The sequence below is a fragment of the Rana temporaria genome, chromosome 6 (assembly GCF_905171775.1).
Source record: "Rana temporaria chromosome 6, aRanTem1.1, whole genome shotgun sequence".
NCBI classification, from domain to species: Eukaryota; Metazoa; Chordata; class Amphibia; order Anura; family Ranidae; genus Rana; species Rana temporaria.
The window spans coordinates 66,197,453-66,216,237 of record NC_053494.1 but is presented as its reverse complement, the minus strand read 5'-3'; the positions used below and the strand labels follow the sequence as shown (position 1 = coordinate 66,216,237).

The following is an 18,785-nucleotide window of genomic DNA, read 5'->3' as shown; positions in this document are numbered from 1 at the left end:
ATCGCGCTGATTCTGGCGACATGGTGCCGACATCTCGCACTCGCTGGAATAGAAAAAGCACATTCCAGCGAGTGCGTCATAGAAGCGACGGGGATCCGACTTGAATTCCCGCCAATTCTAGCCGCTGCGTTTGGTATAAATCATGAGGGGGAACTACACGCCAAATTTTAAATAAAAAAAATGGCATGGGTTCCCCCCCAGGGGCATACCAGGCCCTTAGGTCTGGTATGGATTGTAAGGAGAACCCCCTACGCCGAGAGAACGGCATAGGGGGTCCCCCCCACGATCCATACCAGACCAGTATCCAAGCACACCGCCCGACGAGTGAGCTCCCCCCCTCCTCCGCATGCCCTCAACATGGGGGGGTTGGGGCTCTGGGGCAGGGGGTGCTCTGGGCCATGTGGGTCCTGGAGTATGATGGGACTGTGACGCCATAAGAGGCCTATATAAATCGGTGCGAGTCTGCATTACAGCGGGAAGAAGCGTTGCGTCAACATCGGAAGAAAAGAAGAAGGCAGAAGACGGCAATGAAGAAGAGCGGGCTGCGCCGCCGCTAGTAATAGAGCTAAAAAGAAGATAGCGGTGGCCACCCCCGAAGAAGTCACTGGAGAGCGAGTGGGAGAAGAACCAGGGAGCGCTGAGATGAGAGCGGAGAAGATGGAAGAAGACCCCCCGGAGAGTGGAGAAGACCCCCCTCCCCCGGAGAGCGGAAAGGACCCCCCCGCAGCTGACTAATAAATTATTTTAAAACCCTGTGTTGTGTGTTTATTTTCTTTTACACTTTTCCTCCAGGTGAATGAGTAGGGGTACAATGTATCCCATATTCATTCACCTAGGGTGGGGGGCCGGTATCTGGGGGCCCCTTATTAAAGGGGGCTCCCAGATTCGGATAAGCCCCCCGCCCGCAGACCCCGACGGCCAGGGTTGTCGGGAAGAGGCCCTGTCCTTATCAACATGGGGACAGGGTATGTTGGGGTGGGGGTGGCCGCATGGCGCACCCCTGCCCCAGAGCACCCAACACCCCCCCCCCCCATGTTGAGGGAATGCGGCCTGGTACGAGCGAGCGCCCCCCCCCTCCTTTCCTGACCGGCCGGGCAGCGTGCTTGGATACGGGTCTTGTATGGATCGTGGGGGGACCCCCACGCCGTTCTTTCGGTGTAGTGGGTTCTCCTTACAATCCATACCAGACCTAAGGGCCTGGTATGCCCCTGGGGGGGAACCCATGCCGTTTGGCGTTCTCCCTCATGATTCATACCAAACTTCTCGCTTCTATGTCGGCTTGTTCCCATCGGGGCGAGGCGGCTCAGCACTGGCTCCCACGACGGGGCTCGTAGGTGGTCAATCTCGCCGAGAAAAGGAGCAAGATTGACACAATATTGCGGTCACGTACAGTACGTCCATCTGCCTGCCCGTGCCATTCTGTCGACGTATATCGTGGTGCAGCGGTCGTCAAGTGGTTAAAAGGGTAAAACCTTTGGGGGCTGAAGTGGTTAAATCTATATAAACTTAAAATTGTAACACTATAAAATGTGGCTTTTATATATTTCCCAGCAGTTTAGTAATAGAACTTCATACTGTTTGTTTTTACCATGAAGAAGGGTAACTACATTTATTTACCAAACAATAAAAGAAGCTCAGTATACTAGATTTTAACGTGTGCTTTGGTTATGTTTGTTGATATTTTAATTGCATTTGCCGACTGTAACTATAGTTTTGAATTATTTCTGTAGACTCGTATACTTGTAACACATGGAGTAAGTTACTTGCCACAAGTGGACTCTATTATTGTGATGGTGGATGGCAAAATAACTGAAATTGGTTCCTACCAGGCGCTTTTGGAACAGGATGGTGCTTTTGCTGAATTCTTGCGTACATATGCAAATGCTGAGCAGAACAATGCACAAGGTGAGGCATAAGCACATAAAATTATACTGTAACTAACCTTTGTTGTGTAAATCACAATTCAAGTGGATCTCTGCAAAGTTTTTCATAGTGCTAGGGCAGTAGTGGTAATCATATTGGTATAGATAGCAAAGGTTTAAAACAGTTAGCAGGTTTTTGATGCTTTCTGTGGTCCCAATAAAAAAAACGTTTTTTAAGTTTACACATTGTATCCAAAAATTGTTTTGTTAAACATTTGCAAATATAAAGCTCACACAAAAGCAATTTTGAATTTGGGGCAAGTAGTATTTATGTTCCTTTGCAGTTATCTAGCTATTCCCTTTTTTTATTTCAGTGAATGTTGGGGGCCACCAGGGACTAAAGATTCTGCGCTACACAATCTATTTGTCTATCTTTCATATTTCCTTTTATGACACATTTAACAAATACCAACTAAGTTGTTATTTGCAAAAATGTTCTTTCCTGCCCATTGAGGAACACAGGAGTCAGTGGCAGAACTACCAGGGTGACAAAGGTCACACTTGCAACCGGGCCCTGGTGTTTCGCCTCCTGGGTCTGCCACTTACCCACACTCCCTGGCAGTGCCTCCAAGAAGGGATGTGTGGGTGGAAAGTTTGAAGCCCTGCAGCCAGATGAGGAAAGGTGCTGATGGCTGATTTAGCTGCCCATTTTTCCACTGTGAGTTGTGTCCCCACTCCCTCCCTTCTTCCTTCTGCCTCTTAGTGAGTGTTCTAATGTAAGAGGGACTCAGACATAAGGGGTGCTTTGTGGTCTCTGATGTAAGGGGCTTTGGTGAGCAAAGAGCCCTTTACATCAGAGTTCCCCTTTACACCACAGCATTCCACCTTACATCAGCGCACACCCCCCCCCTTAAACCAAGGTCCCCCCTTAAATTCCAGAGTGCACAGAGATCCTCCTTATAGTGTAAGTGGAAATTCTGCAGTGGGGCTCTGCAGAGTCTGATGTAAGGGGGGCTCTGCAGACTCTGATGTAAGGGGGGACATTTGTGATTAATTCCATATGATTGGAAATGTTGTTTAATAACAAAATGTATGCATAGTTTATCCACTTCCAGACTTTAGGTGTTTTTCAGATTTGGTGTTTGCAAGACTAAAACATTTTTTTCTGCTAGAAAATTACTTAAAACCCCCAAACATTATATATTTTTTTTTCTAACACCCTAGAGAATAAAATAGTGGTCATTCCAATACTTTTTGTCACACCGTATTTGCGCAGCGGTCTTACAAGCGCACTTTTTTTGGAAAAAAATCACTTTTTTTAATTAAAAAATAAGACAACAATGAATTTGGCCCAATTTTTTTATATTATGTGAAAGATAATGTTATGCCGAGTAAAATGATACCCAACATGTCACGCTTAAATATTGCGCCCGCTCGTGGCATGGCGTCAAACTTTTACCCTTAAAAATCTCGATAGGCGATGTTTAAAAAATTCTAGAGATTGCATTTTTTGAGCTACAGAGTAGGCCTAGGGCTAGAATTATTGCTCTCGCTCTAACGATCGTGGCGATACCTCACTTGTGTGATTTGAACACAGTTTTCATATGCGGGCGCTACTCGCGTATGCGTTCGCTTCTGCGCGCGAGCTCGTCGGGATGGGGCTCTTTAAAAAAATTTTTTTTTGGTTTTCTTATTTATTTTTATTTATTTTATTACTTTTTACACTGAAAAAAAAAATGATCACTTTTATTCCTATTATAAGGAATGTAAACATCCCTTGTAATAGAAAAAAGCATGACAGGTCCTCTTAAATATGAGATCTGGGGTTCAAAAGACCTCACATCTCATATTTAGACTAAAATGCAAAAAAAAAAAAAAAAAAAAATTTGAAGCTGTCATTTTTTCAAATGACAAAAAAAAAATTGTCTCTTTAAGAGGCTGGGCGGGACTGATGTTTTGACGTCACTTCCGCCCAGCAGAGCTATGGGGACGGGCGAAGGAGATTTTTCCTTCAGTCTCGTCCCCAGTCACCAGCCGAACGGTCCCGATCTCCTCCGCCGCTACCGACGGCTCCGGTAAGCGGCGGCGGGAGGGGGGGGCCCTCTCCCGCCACCGATAACGGCGATCTCGCGGCGAATCCGCCGCGGAGACCGCTGTTATCGTGTACCGGACCGTGCACACTAAAGATCGATACCTCGGTTGTGGCAGCAGCTGCTGCCGTTACCGAGATATCAATCTTTAAAAAGAGGACGTACATCGTCGTGCGCAGGTCTGGAAGTGGTTATACTGCATAAAAAAAAATTGCTGTGCGCCATCAGTGTTTGGATTTGACTTGAAGAAAAGGTGGTAACCCTGCCTAAGACAGTAGGAAAGGGGCCTGTGGCAAAACATTTGAAAGTGTCCCTCTGTGGGCCGTAATTAAGGCCCCGCAATGGGAGTAGAGAGCCCTGGGATCAATGGGAAAGACCCCGGGCTTGGAGGGAAGTTGGGGGCCCTTCATGGTTTTTAGGTATGCCTCTGGTAGGAGTGATACTGACGCTTACAATGAAAAATGGACACTTGCACTTAACATGCCTGTTTTTTATAGCGTCCCAGAAGGCCTCTTGCACACTACAGCTTAAAAAAAGCTTGAGTCCTTCTTTATTTCTACCCTGGCTTACTAGGGGAAATTATTTTATTTTGCACAAATGTTATACATTACTGAATCAGGAACTTCTGTCACTCAGTGATATGGCTGTATTCCCTCATAACAGCTTTACAACATAATAATTCACACCCAACTTACCCGGTTTGATTTAAATTGTAGGTTGTGCTTGTCAGGCACACCATGATTGGGACAGCCACCAGCATGTTTTTTCTAGGCTTGGACAGTAAAGCATACATATTGACCCTTTCGCTGCCAGGCCCTGTGTGCCACTTTTAAACTCAGGTAGCCAGACCATTTTTGCAATTTTTTCCATTGCCTTTTTATTTTTCCCTTACAGCGTTCAAAACCGCCCCAAAGATGCTGCTTACGAGACTGTTTTCTAACGTCTAGCAAGTGCACCGCCCGGGTGTGAAAGAACCCATTGCAATGAATGGGAGGCAGTTTTCAAGCGATTTACAAGCACTTTTAGCGCTAAAACGCCTAAAAACTGCCTCAGTGTGAAAGGGGTCTTTTTAGCTTTCAGAGTTTGTAAAGGACCCTTCAAACCATATATATTCTGAAAGTACATGACCTTTACAAAAAAGACAAGGTGTTACTGATTTTTAAGGCCCTGCGATATTTGTGCAAATGTTTATTAAATCTGTATTTTCACTGAAAATACAATAAAATCATTATTAGCACATAACATAGCACCGTTTACAAAATTCCTCCTTAATTGCTACTAAATATAAAGGCTTATCCTGTGTTGAGTTAATAAATAACAAATCTTTGTAAATTACTCTAATAATCTGGAGGTTTTACCTTTTTTCTCTTACAGCTTTCAGAATTTGTTGAAGCCCCCCCCCCCCCCCCCCCAAAACCATTTGTTTTCTGAAAGCACATAACCTGTAGAATAAAGAAAATGTGCTTCTGGTTTTTAGGCCCTGTGATATTTGCACAAATGTTTATAAAAACAATATTTTCGCTAAAAATACACTTAAATCATTATTAGCAGATATAAACACAGCACATGTTAAAAAATTCTTGCTAAATTCGTACTAAATATAAAAGCTTAACCTTTTGAGTTAATAATACATTTTTGTTTTAATTGCACCTTTTTGCGAAATGTTGGAAATCGAACATACGCAAACATTTCTCAAAAAATCGGCAGGTTTTAATTTTTCACTTACAGCTTTCAGAGTTTGTAAAATACCCCACAACCATATATTTTCTTAAAGCACATGACCAGTAGAATAAAAAGAAGGTTCTAATGATTTTTTTTTTTAAATCAAAACAACGTTTATTGAGCATAAAGGTAAAGAATTACAGACATATTGATAATCGGTGCAACATGCACCACAAGCAAGGATACAGTACAATGTCAAGTACACAGACACAACGGACACATTGAGGGAAGAGCAAGTTACATGTGCAGAATAACATATGGGGACAGAACAAAATTTTAGAGCGGCAGTCAAGAGCACCCGAGGGCACATTAGGAAACCTTATTCGTCAGAAGCCACACAGGTGGAGGCCTCCCCTTGCCATCCATCCCAGACCTTATGGTACTTGTCGGGGCAGCCCCTGTGAGCATAGAGTAACTTTTTGAAGGGTAGAGTTGCATGAACAGCTCTGATCCATTGCTGCAGAGTAGGGGGGGGGGGGCCCGCATCCAAGTTTTAGCTATCTGAAGCCTGGCGAGGAACAACGTCTCTTGCAAAAAGGTGTTGAGATATTTCTCGGCTTCAGACAGTGAGAGGAGACCAAGCAAGCATTGGCGGGGGCTCAGGGACAGTGGTGATCCCATGCGGTCGTGAAGTAACCGGACCACCTGGGTCCAGAAACCCTGCACACAGGGGCATTCCCAGATGAGGTGGTAAAAGGAGGCGTTAGAGTAGCCACAGCCCGGGCAGTTGGGGTTGCTACCTGGCCTGAACTTTGAAAAACGGTATGGCGTCAGGTATGACCGATGCAGGATATATAGTTGGGTGAGGCGGTCTGTGATTTTGGGAGAGGCTAATCTGCAGTTAATAAGGGCTTCGTCCCAGTCCTCCGCCGACACCACCCCCAGATCAGGCTCCCAACGGGACCTCACCTGCTGGAGAGTGGCAGTCGCCGAGGGCACCAGGAGGTAGGAATAAAATTGGGAGATCAGCCTCTTGGGGTCCGAACCCAGGACGATGTCAACTGGCAGCGGGAACTTGAGCGCAGGGATATTAGCACCAAACTGTGTATTGAGTGCATGGCGGAGTTGGAGATACCGGAAAAACATATGGTTAGCTAGGGTGTGGGCATCTTTAAGGGACTGGAAGGTCCTAACCGAACCGTGGGCAACGACCTGTGTAAGGTAAATAATTTCGCTCCTAATCCAAATACCGTGGTCGGGGACCGTGGCAAGCTCGGGCAGGTGAGGGTTATCCCAGAGGGGTGTGTGTGAGTGCGGAGACGGTGCCTCGCCGACAGACATGGCAATCTGCCATATTTTACGGTGGTGGAAAACCAGCTGGTTTCTGTCACCCGCCCGCCGGGAGTCGCGAGGTACGCAGAACAGAATCTGGAAGGGATGCGAGACCGGGCCAGGGGCCCTAGAGCACACCATGGCCAGGTAGCGCTCCCTGTCTGAGTGGTGAAAATAATAAAAGTGGGAGAGTTGGGATGCAACGTAATAAAGGAAGAGATCTGGAACCAAGGTGCCGCCCTGACTGGATGGGCACTTTAGTACCCGCCACGACAGTTTATGCCGTGAGGGGCCCCAGATAAATGAGTTAATAATGGACTCCATGGCTTTAAAAATACGGAGGGGGATATACAGCGGGGCATGCCAAAAGGCATATAGCAGTTTCGGGAGAAGGATCATCTTGACTAGGCTTATGCGGCCCATAACCTCAAGGGGGAGACGGGACCATGTTTGCGTTCTGGTCTTAAGGGTATTAAACAAGGGTTCGATGTTGAGGTGTATGTAGTCTAGAGGGGATCTAGTAACGTGGACACCTAGATACTTAATGACATCCGTCCTCACCAGGGGTAGGGCCGCCTGAGTGGCAGTAGGGGGGCCCAGGTCCAAGGGAAGGATATGGGACTTGGTCCAGTTTATCTGTAAACCCGAGAATTTCCCGAACTGTGTTATGACTTTGAGGGCTGCCTGGAGTGAAGGACCCGCATCCGAGAGGTACAGGAGCATGTCATCGGCGTAGAGACTGAGAAGCTCGGTAACCCGGCCGCAACACAACCCGTTAATCCCGGGATGACGGTGCAAAGCTATACTAGGAGGTTCCACTGCAAGGGCATAGAGCATGGGTGAAACCGGGCAACCCTGGCGAGTGCCACGAGACAGGGAAAAGGGGGAGGAGGTCCTACCATTGACTCTAATACGCGCCGTAGGGGCATGATAGAGGAGTTGGAGCCATTTCACGAAGTGGGGACCGAAACCGAACCTACCAAGGCACTCCCATAGGTATTTCCATTCAACCGAGTCGAAGGCCTTGGCCGCGTCGAGGCTAACTACCACTCTGGAGCCCACCTCCGCATGCTGGGCCTGAAGGTTCATGTGTAGCCTGCGGAGGTTGAAGGCTGTGTTTTTATTGGGCATGAACCCAGTCTGGTCAGGGTGCACCAAGCTTGTAATAACCTTATTGAGGCGCAGGGCGAGGATTTTAGCAAGGATTTTCACATCCAGTTGGAGAAGTGAGATGGGTCAGTAGGATTCAGGGAGCAGGGGGTCCTTGCCAGGCTTCGGTATCAGGACAATAAGGGCTTCGCTCATAGAGGAGGGAAGGGTGCCCGTGTCAAAAACATGGTTGTATAGTGCGCAAAGCCTGGGAACAAGGGTCCCCTGAAACTGCTTGTAGAATTCAAGGGGAAGACCGTCGGAACCCGGGGTTTTAGAAGTGGGGAGGCACGCCAGGGCCCCCTCCATGCACACGGCCGTGATGGGAGCCTCCAGAATGGCGACCTGATCCGAAGATAGCGTGGGGAAGGTGATATCTCGCCGAAGAGCAGTAAGCTCCTCCGCGGTATGTTGTGCGGTGGAGGTGTAAAGTTCCGAGTAAAAGGACCTAAAGTCTTCTGCCACCCGGTCGGGGTTCGAGAGCATGGCCCCGGACGCCCACAATCACTGGGGGTTTATGATCAAGGTGAGCCATATAGGCAAGAAGCCGCCCGGCCCGCTCACCATGCTCATATGTGCGCTGCTTGCTAAAGAAAATACCCCGACGCGCTTTTTCGAGGTGTAGTTGGTCTGTCAGCCTAGTCTGTAGGCGCAGCTGAGAAGCATTGATCTCTGTCGGGTTAGCCTGGAAGGTTCGCTCGAGGGCATCGAGCTGCTCCTCCGCCTGGCGGATTAGCAGGGTTCTAATGATTTTTAAGGCTATTAATGTAATATTTGCGCAAAAGTTTAAAAAATATTTTGTTCACACCAAAAAACACTAAAATCACAATTTGTACACATAAACACGGTATGACCTACACAATTCTTAACAAATTCCTACTAAGGCCTTGTTAACAGGAGGCAAACTCCCTATGGTGAGCCATGTTTACCTGCAAGGGGGTGCACAGGTATTCTGTGCATCCCTGTGCAGGTAGTCCTATTCATGTCAATTGGGATTCAGCAGCTGCAAGTACAGATCTGATATCTGTGTGGGTGTAGGCGTATGGCCCCAAACGCAGACATACACCCAAATAGATGTCAAGTTGGGAGCACTGGCTGTTAACATGCAGCCGCTGCGTCCCAGTTGATATGGGTGGGACTGCCTGCACAGGAGTGCATGGGACACCTGTGCATTCCTGTTCAGCCGCTGTGTCCCATTTGACATCAATGGGACTGCCTGCATGGGGTTGCATGGAACACCTGGTCATGTGCAGCTAAACACTGCATCACTGTAGTATAACCCGCGTGAACGAGGCCTTAGGCCTTGTTTACACTTGCAGTTGGGGGGGGATCTGCAAAAATGAACGATTGAGCTGTGTTTCTGCTGCACGCCAACCACCCCCCATAAGCTGCACTAGGCAGCAGAGGGGGGTGCTTAAATGCTGCGGCCACGATCCTTCGCTATGCACCCTTGGCACAGTTGAGCCGACTTGTAGTGATGTCGCCATTTGAATGCTACACAATCAAGAGGAAATGCTGCAAAAGGCCCTGCAACTGTGTGCAATGCATGCGGTTGCAGCACATTGGTCGGAAAAAATGGGGTTAAAACAGGTGGTGTGGAGGCATCCAATCGCTTCCTCATTGCCTGTCAGTAGCTTCTGAAGCGCAATCCAAGCGGATCAGGTTTCAGCGCAAGGGTGATTTAGATGCATGTCTAAATCTACCCTTATTAGGTTTTTTATTTTTTACATTTTTTTTTTACCATAGATAGTGTAGGCAGAGGACGAGGGGAGGGGGGACAAAGCAGGCAACTGAGGTAGTGCAGGAGGGGAGGAAGCGGTAGGTGAGAGGTAGAGAGGCGGTGGGGGGGTCATTTTAGCTGAATAACTGATCAGCGGCTTGTTAGCTACTAATTAAAGCTAATGTTTTGTTCAGCAGAGTCTGCTGTACATTTCTGATATAGGTTTATGGTCACTAAAGTGACCATGAGTCTATAACAGAGGATGAATGTAGGTCTGTGCAATTTACAGACCTGGCCAGCTGCAATCAGTGCGTTTTGCCTTCACTTAATTTTTTGGTATGCAGAATTGGGTCTGCTCTATGTATTCAAGCAAACTGCAGGACAAATAACACTTCCTTATTGTCTAATTCTGCTGGGGACTGCCTTTGAGTTTCCCGATTGTAAATTTTTTTCAGCTATGGTGAACCTGATAGACACGTTGGACTTTATTGGTTCTGTTTGGATCTCTTTGCAAATGTATTTTAGGTATGGATCCTAGGCCCGCTATGAAGGCAGAACCATTCTAACATTTTTTTTTTTTTTTTACTGTTGTGGCTGTTGGTTACCCTTTGATTAGTGGAAGCAACCACTCATTCTCCAGGCTTTATTGCTGGCCACAGTCGTTCTCCCCTTAATGGGTTTGTAAAGGTAAAACATTTTCTCTTATCGTCCATGGACGGACACAGCTCCTTAAATCTTGACAAGTGGGTTATGTTCCCTGTTTACAGGAGAGGACTAGGCAGAAACATGTTAGATAATTAAATACATGTTACATTAACAGAGTTGAACAGCCCCAGCCTTAGTTTCGTTCTGCCTAGCAAGGAGAAGGACGTATGGCTCCCTTTGGGCCCAGCGCCCTAAAGAGAAATTTTATTTTATTTTTGTATTTTTCTTGAAGAATATTCTTTCAACTGTCGGCTGAGAGACAGGCTGGATAATATAAATCCTTGTAGTTTACTCAGTCAGACCAGCAAGCGTGGGCACACCTTTGCAAAGAGGCTGGGTCTGCCACGCCATACCCCATGACTCCTGGGGTGGCCGGTGAGCTTTGCTCCGAGGTCCACATATGACTGGGCTGTGGCGTTGTCTAACTCACAGTGGACCGGGCCGACAGATACCTCCATTGCGGTTGTAGTTCTGTCAGGAATGCGTCAGCGAGTCCTCGCTTGGACGGGTAAGTACAGTCCCTCCCGCTTCGGTGGGCTGGTACGGCTGGGCATTCCTGGGGTTCAGGGGTCCTTTTCTCCTCCCTTCCCTGCTCCTTTCCCTTGCTGCATTGCTAACATTGCTGCTGTCAGGGGGCCTTCCTGAGGGGACTGTGTTACAGATGCCGCACAGTTACCTCACGGTTCTTTTCCTCTCACACGCTGTGTGCTGAGAGCGGACGGCAGCGCTGGGCAGTCTCCTCCAGAGGTGAGTCCCCTGGGTACCCCTGATCAGCGCAGCAAGTGGGTGAGAGGCCCTGAATAGAGCTTCTGTTTATTTGTAAGGACAGGTGTGCATACACCTCCATATTATACATACTCTATGTAAATATTATTAATATTTGGAGTCAGTATCTGGGTCCTTCCCCAACATGCTGGTGGTGGCAGCAGGTGTTAGCACCTGGGATTCCCACAGAGGTTTTATTGTTAGTCCTGGACACATTTGTGCCAGGGTGGGGGTGGACTGCCGATAAAAGAGTGCCCCCTTCCCCCGTTAACCTCTGTTCTGGAGCCATGGACCAGGTACCTGGGTAGTAAAAAAAAAAAAACAGCAGGATAAGGCATTTATGGGTGCGCTTCTCACTGCTGCAAGGGACTCTCTTAAGCTGGATAGTGCAGCAGGGTTTCCGCCGAGGGCTTGGTCTTTTTTGGATCACACAAATCAGACCGCTCTGTGTAGGTTTTTTCCTTCTGTGCCCTTCTTTGATAATTTCTAAGAGGCTGAATGAGAACAGCCGCTAAGGGCTTTTGTAGTCCCTCACCGCCGGGCGGTTCAGTGCCCCTTTTGAGGAGAGCCTTTTCAAAAGGTGGGCTTCTTCTCCGGTGGTGGACCCTCTGGGTGTCATGTATAGGTGACCACTCCCTGTTGTGGGAACCCCCGCTTGTATGGATCCGACTGATAGAAGATCCGAAGTACTGACCCGTTCCATGTTTACCATGCTGGGGTCTGACTTGCGGCCTATTGTGGCCACTACTCTGGGGTCTCAGTCGACGCTGGCGCCATTTTTTGGGAGGTTTTTCAATTACATTGAAAACTCCCATTGGCAGCCATTTTGATGTATCCGCACTGTGGCGCAGCTTACATTGCGGTCGGCCATTTTCCTGTGGCCGCGTTCTGAACGCTCGGCGGCCATCTTGGAGTAGTCCTGACCCCTAGTGCTGTATACAACTCACAGAGTGAGCATTTTGCACCAGATAGTGGAGGAGCACCGACTCTCTCCCGAAGTTATTAGGCTAGCGGACCAGCTGGTCCAGGGCCTCATATAGGTCTGTGATGCTTCATTGAATACTGCGCCCTTGTTATCCAGGGCTTCTGTTTCAGAATAGTTTTATGCACATGGTGGTGTAGTGGTTAACTCCATTACTTGGCAGCAAGAGAATCATTGGTTCAAATCCAGACACTGACGCCAATCTGCCTGGAGCTTGCATTGTCGCTCCCTGTGTGGGTTTCCTCCGGGTACTCTGGTTTCCTCCAAAGGCATGTGTTCATACACCTACATAATATAGATACACACTATGTGTGTGTATTATTTAGAGGCAGCCCTCCCAGACCATCAAAGGCCCAGCTGGGGGACTAATCTGTTTCTGGGTGCGTAAGCCGATCACGCCGGTACCCAAATCCTGCCAATGTATGTAGCCTTCCCTCCCTCTCTCTAGGTGGGAGGGGTGGCTTGCAGGTTCACAATTCGGTGAAACCTCCCTGCTCTCCGACCAGTGGGTCTCTTTAGAGTACTTGATAGGGTTTTCTCCTATCCACAGAACAAAGTTCTTTCCTTGTGTCTTCGTCTCCCGGCCCGTCGGTCTGCCTTGGGCAGTGTGGGACTTGCTAAGCTGCGGGGTAATTTTACCTTTCCTGCAGGACGAGAGGTTTGGGGTTTTCTATGGGTCTCAGGCCCTAAATACCTTTTTGTGAACGTCGGGTAGTTCTGCATGGAATCCATTCGTTCGGTGGTAGCTGCGCTCCATCTGGGGGACGTCCTGGCATCCTCGGACATCAGGGACGCATACATGCATGTCCCGTTTCGCGCATGTCTAGTGCCTGGGTGGGAGACCAGGTGCTGTCTACCATTCATTGTCCTACTATTTTAGGCGATCAGGCTATGCTTCTCCTCATGGTCGAGGAGGTTGCAAGGTCGTCCGATCTGGTTTCAGCCGGACAACGCCACGGCCGTGGCTTCGGTCTACCATCAGGTAAACCGGCAGGCGGACTACTGGAGTCGCCAGATGCTGGACCAGGGCAACTGGTCTTTGTCCTTGGGGTGTTTTGGCTCCCTTGCAGGAGGTGAGCCTCACAGGGCATGGATCTCCTGGTCGCTCGTCTCCACCGCAAAGGTGTCGAAGTTAGTGGCCAGGTCTAGTGGTCTGGTACAGACGCGCAAGTCGCGCTGGTGGCCCTGTGGGGTCTGTATCGGCGACTTTTTGCCGTTCCTCCATTGTAGTTGCTTCCTCGGCTGCTCCACAAAGTGGAGGCTGGGGAGATCCCGATGATTCTAATCGCTCCAGATTGACCTCTGCATCCTTGGTACGCCGATATCGGGGCGCCTGATAGTGGAGGTACCCTGGCGGTTGCCAGGGTGGGGGAGGTCCCATACTTCCTCCTGTTGTACAGTCACTGACTTGCTCAACATGGCTATTGGAAGCCAGACTTTAAGTGACCGGTGTCTGTCCGACTCGGTCATCTCAACAATGCTGAGGGCACAGTAGTCTTCTTCCGGAGGATCTACCGTTGCACCTGGCAGGCCTACATTTCTTGGTGCGAAGGGATGGAGTGACATCCACAAACATATCCAGGGTCCTGCTTTTTACAGCTTGGAGTGGATCTAAAAATTGCTTAAAGCACTGTTTGGGGGCAGATTTCAGCCTTGGCTGTGTTCTTTCAGTGGCCTTTTTGCGGCCCGTTCCCTGGTGGGTCCCTTTTTGTGTTCAGGGGGTTTGTCATATACTTTCCCCTCTTGGCCCATCTCTTCCCCCATGAGTTTTGACACCATCTCAGAAGGTGGCCCCTTAGTGGCCTTTACCTCTGTTAGAGGGATTTCTGAGTTGGCGGTCTTGTCTTGCAAGCCGCCATGCTTGATCCTCCATAGGGATTAGGTGGTGGTGCGCCTGCGACCTTACCTTCTTCTCCGAAGGTGGTTTCGGCCTTTCACTGGAATAAGGACATTGTTCTTCCATCCTCCTGTCCTTGGCCGGCGCATCCTACGGAGGTTGCCTTTCATACTTTAGGCGTGGTACGCGCTTTGCGGGTGTACCAGCCTGCTACGACTCAGTTTCGGAGTTCTGACTGTCTTTTGTGTCGGTGTCTGGTCCACAAAAGGGCCTGGCGGTCTCGTCGACCACCATTTCTCGGATCAGGCAGGCTGTCATACAGGCCTATGCTCTTAAGGGGCGGGTCCCCCTTTCCGGTCACGGCACTTTCGACCAGGGCAATTGGTGCTTCCTTGTTTTTTTTCCGACATCATGCGTCTGTCTCACAGGTGTGCGAGGCGGCGACTTGCTCGTCCGTTCACGTTTTTCCCAGAATTTACATGGTTGCTGTGAGTGCATCTTCTGATGCTTTTTTTGGCTGCTAGTTTTTGCCGGTGGCTGTTTAAAGTTGCACCTCCTCTGTTGAGGAGCTCTGCTTGTTTTGGGGTGAAGTTAAAATTGGTTTTACTGATATATTTCCCACCCCTCGTTTTTGACACTGCTTGGGGACGTCCCACTTGTCAAGATTTAAAGTGGGGGTTCACCCAAAAAAATTAATTTTTAACATTAGATTGGGCCTAATTACGGGAAGCAGAATCGGGTGTTTTTGTTTAAAATCAATGCAGTTGATTTTAGAGAGAGATGTTCTCCGTGGCTTCCGGGTATGGGCGTTCCTATTTGATTGACAGCCTTCCGACCGTTGCATACAGCGCATCACCAGTTTCCGAAAGTAGGCGAACGTCGGTGCGCAGGCGCAGTATAGAGCCGCACCGACGTCCGGCAACTCGTGACGCGCTGTATGCGACCGTCAGAAGGCTGTTAATCAAATTGGAACGCACCCAGTCCCGAAGACCATACCCGGAAGCGGCGGAGAACATCTATCTCTAAAACGGTAAGTACTGCATTGATTTTAAACAAAACACCCGATTCTGCTTCCCGTAATTAGGCCCAATCTAATGTTAAAAAAAAAATTTGGGTGAACTCCCGCTTTAAGGAGCTGTGTCCGTCCATGGACTATAAGAGAAAATAGGATTTTTTGTACTCGCCGTAAAATCCCTTTCTCTGAGTCCATGGACGGACACAGCACCCACCCCTCCTTTTTAGGTTTGTACTGCTTGTTACGAACTGAGGCTGCATGCTGAAGTGAGGAGGGTTATGTCTGGAGGGACCGCCCCCTGGGCGGGGCTGTTCAACTCTGTTAATGTAACATGTATTTAATTATCTAACATGTTTTTGCCTAGTCCTCTCCTGTAAACAGGGAACATAACCCACTTATCAAGATTTAAGGAGCTGTTTCCGTCCATGGACTCAGAGAAAAGGATTTTACGGTGAGTACAAAAAATCTATAGCTTCCTTTACCTTGGTGCAGTCCTCCTTCACTTACCTCATCCTTCTATTTTGCTTTTAAATGTCCTTATTTCTTCTGAGAAATCCTCACTTCCTGTTTATCTGTCTGTAACTCCACACCGTAATGCAAGGCTTTCTCCCTGGTGTGGAGAAAGCCTCTTGAGGGGGAGGGGGCGAGCAGGAGTGTCGGGACACTCTCTACTTTGCAGTTAAAGGAGCTGTGTGTTGGTGGGCATCCTGACACTCCTGCTCACCCCCTCACAAGGCTTTCTCCGCACCAGGGAGAAAGCCTTGCATTACGGTGTGTAGTTACAGACAGAAGAACAGGAAGTGAGGATTTCTCAGAAGAAATAAGGACATTTAAAAGCAAAATCGAAGGATGAGGAAAGTGAAGCAGGACTGCACTAAGGTAAAGGAAGCTATTTAGGGAACCCCTTTAAGCATACAGTGGGGAAAATAACTATTTGATCCCCTGCAGATTTTGTGAGTTTGTCCACTTACAAAGAAATTAAGGGTTTATCATTTTTATCATAAGTGTATTTTAAATGAGATGGAATATCAACCAAAAATCCAGAAACAACATACAAATGTTATAAATTGAGTTCCAGTTCAGTGAGTAAATTAGGTATTTGATCCCCAAGCAAATTGTGACTTGGTACTAGGTGGAAAAACTCTTGTGGCAAGCACAGAGGTAAGACGTTTCTTGTAGTTGGAGGGATTTTGGTCCACTCTTTGCAGATCTTCTCTAAATGCTTAAAGTGTTAACAAACCCAGGACCCTGCATTCACTATATCTGGTCTCCCACAGTTCACAGAACACGGGGATGCAATAGTTTTAGTAAATATAAACTGCTAAATGTCTTTTCTTATCAGCAGTATAGAGCAGTCTTGTGACTTCTATCTGTTCATACTTAATGCTTGAGGGAGGAGTTTTCATAGTGCACTGGCTGCCCGATCAAGGATCCCTGACTCTGTCTGGACAATGCTGATTGGCCCTGGGCTGATCACATGCACTCTCACAAGAAGAAAAAAAAACAGTCTAGCAATACACACCAAACTGAGCATGTGCCGCCTGACTCCAGTAGTCTGTCTTATACGGACCTGTTCTGGAGTCAGTGGAAGAAGGGGAGGATCTGCGCACACAGGAAACAGTCTTTTTTTACACAATGCAGAGGATGTACCCCTTTGGGTTCCACAGTGAGTATATCTAGCATGCTTTACTGCATATACAGACTGATTTTACTGTTGTGGGTTTAGTAACACTTTAAAGGTTTCTTGGCTGTCGCTTGGCAACTCAGTTTCAACTCCTTCCATAAATTGTCTACAGGATTAAGGTCTGGAGACTGGCTGGGCCACTCCATGACCTTAATGTGCTTTTTCTTGAGCCACTACTTGTTTCCTTGATGGTATGTTTTGGGTCATTGTCATCCACGCCCCATCTTCAGTGTTCTGGCTGAGGAAAGAAGGTTTTCATTCAAGATTTTACAATACATGGCCCCATCCATTGGCCCCTCAATCCGGGAATGTTGGCCTATACCTTTAGCACAGAAATGGCCCCAAAGCATAATGTTTCCACCTCCATGCTTGACTGTAGGGACTGTGTTCTCAGGGTCATATTCAGCAGTTTTCTTCCTCCAAACATGGAAAGGCAAGTTAATGCCAAAGAGCTCAATTTTGGTTTCATCTGACCACAGCACTTTCTCCCAGTCCTCCTATTTATTTAGATTTTCAACAGCTTTCAGGTAGGATAGCTCAGATTTTGGGTTCTTGTCCAAACGTGCCTGAGCTCACCCCCTGAGTGTACTGCGCTGATCACCACCAGCTCTGTTCTCCAAAAGATCTAAAATGCTGGTGGATGACACCATGTTGGATAGACAAGAGAGGAGGGCTGGTGAGGATCAGCACACCAGAACAAGTAGATCTGTCACAGCAGCCTCCCTGTGCTGCCCTGCACCAGGAAACCGCTTCTGTGCTGTCCTGATCCCCAACCCCTCCCCCTTGGTGTGCCATCCAGACCCCCCACTGGTGTATCATGGGTTTTTCCACCCCCCACCACCTTATTAATTTCAGTAGGCTGCACTGCCTGCTAAAATGTAGGGAATGAAATTCCAACCCTTTTTAACAATCTTGGTGCACCAAAAATGCATCGTGTTTGCCAATGCTTGGTAGTACCGTTAAGAATTAATGGCACCCCTGTGTGTCTGCTAAAGAGTAGTGCTTTTTCGTGTAGGGGAACACATGCAATTATGCGTACATTCCCCAACACGCAATAATATACTGGGGTGGCTTTTGACTGCAAATACTCTTCAAGGGCGCGTTGACTGGAAAAATGTACAGAAACTGCCTTAGGTGATCTCTGAATTTGTGAAGGGTTACAGTCTGGTAAACATGTCAGACTGAGTTCTGTTCTGTCTCTGCAACATTGTATCAAGTCTGTATAGCACCATCGCAGAGGACATTTTGCAGAGGACATTTTGCAACTAATGCTCCTGGAGCAATTTTACAATCACATCCAGACGGACGTCAAAGACTGGGTGAGAGATCGCAAGCCCATGACTCTACCAGAGGCCGCGAAATTGGCGGATGAATATGCGGATACTCGCAAGACAAACCAGGTCACACCACGGGTACAACCTCCACGACCAACGGCGCCCTCACACCCACCAGCCGATAGATACCAACCTCCTAACAGACCGATGACATCTAGCCCTCGCTATCCACGCCAGGAGGACAACGAACAACGCTGCTTCCGGTGCAAACAGCTGTGTCACTTCAAGCATAATTGCCCCCTGAATGACAACACCAGGTCAAATTGGTCTCAACCTGGGTACCGCCCACCAGCAGCAGCCCATTGTGTAGACTCGGCTTGGGATCCCCAGGAGCTGGGTCCGGAAGAACCATTGGGCACCCCTTACGAAGCCCTCATGGTACAATCTGTTATTACGGACAACAGGGAACACCATTGTCAGCTGGTCATGGGCGACAGCCATGAGCCGGAGGGGCCCTGGAGGGAGCTGGGCAGAAAGAGGCACCGCCGGCCACCCTCCAAGAAGAAGAGGTCCTGGAAGCCGTATAACAAGCTGACCTGGGAGGAGAAGAAGCGACTGGAGGAGAGGGAGTCGCAGCGGGCGTCCCAGATGCGGGCCGAGATGTTCGCCAAGGGCCCACCGGTGGCCCCTTACACCACCACCCAGTTC

General features: G+C 48.3%; 1 protein-coding gene across 3 annotated transcripts in view; it reads left to right on the top strand.

The window, feature by feature from the left end:
* LOC120943551 (multidrug resistance-associated protein 1-like) overlaps nt 1-18,785 on the top strand; it is a 650,821-nt gene that overhangs the window by 411,970 nt on the left and 220,066 nt on the right. For all 3 annotated transcript variants that reach the window (XM_040356917.1, XM_040356914.1, XM_040356915.1), the window contains one exon: nt 1,731-1,905. In XM_040356917.1, the coding sequence (XP_040212851.1) occupies nt 1,731-1,905 (175 nt within the window). The remainder of the gene's footprint in view (nt 1-1,730; nt 1,906-18,785) is intronic.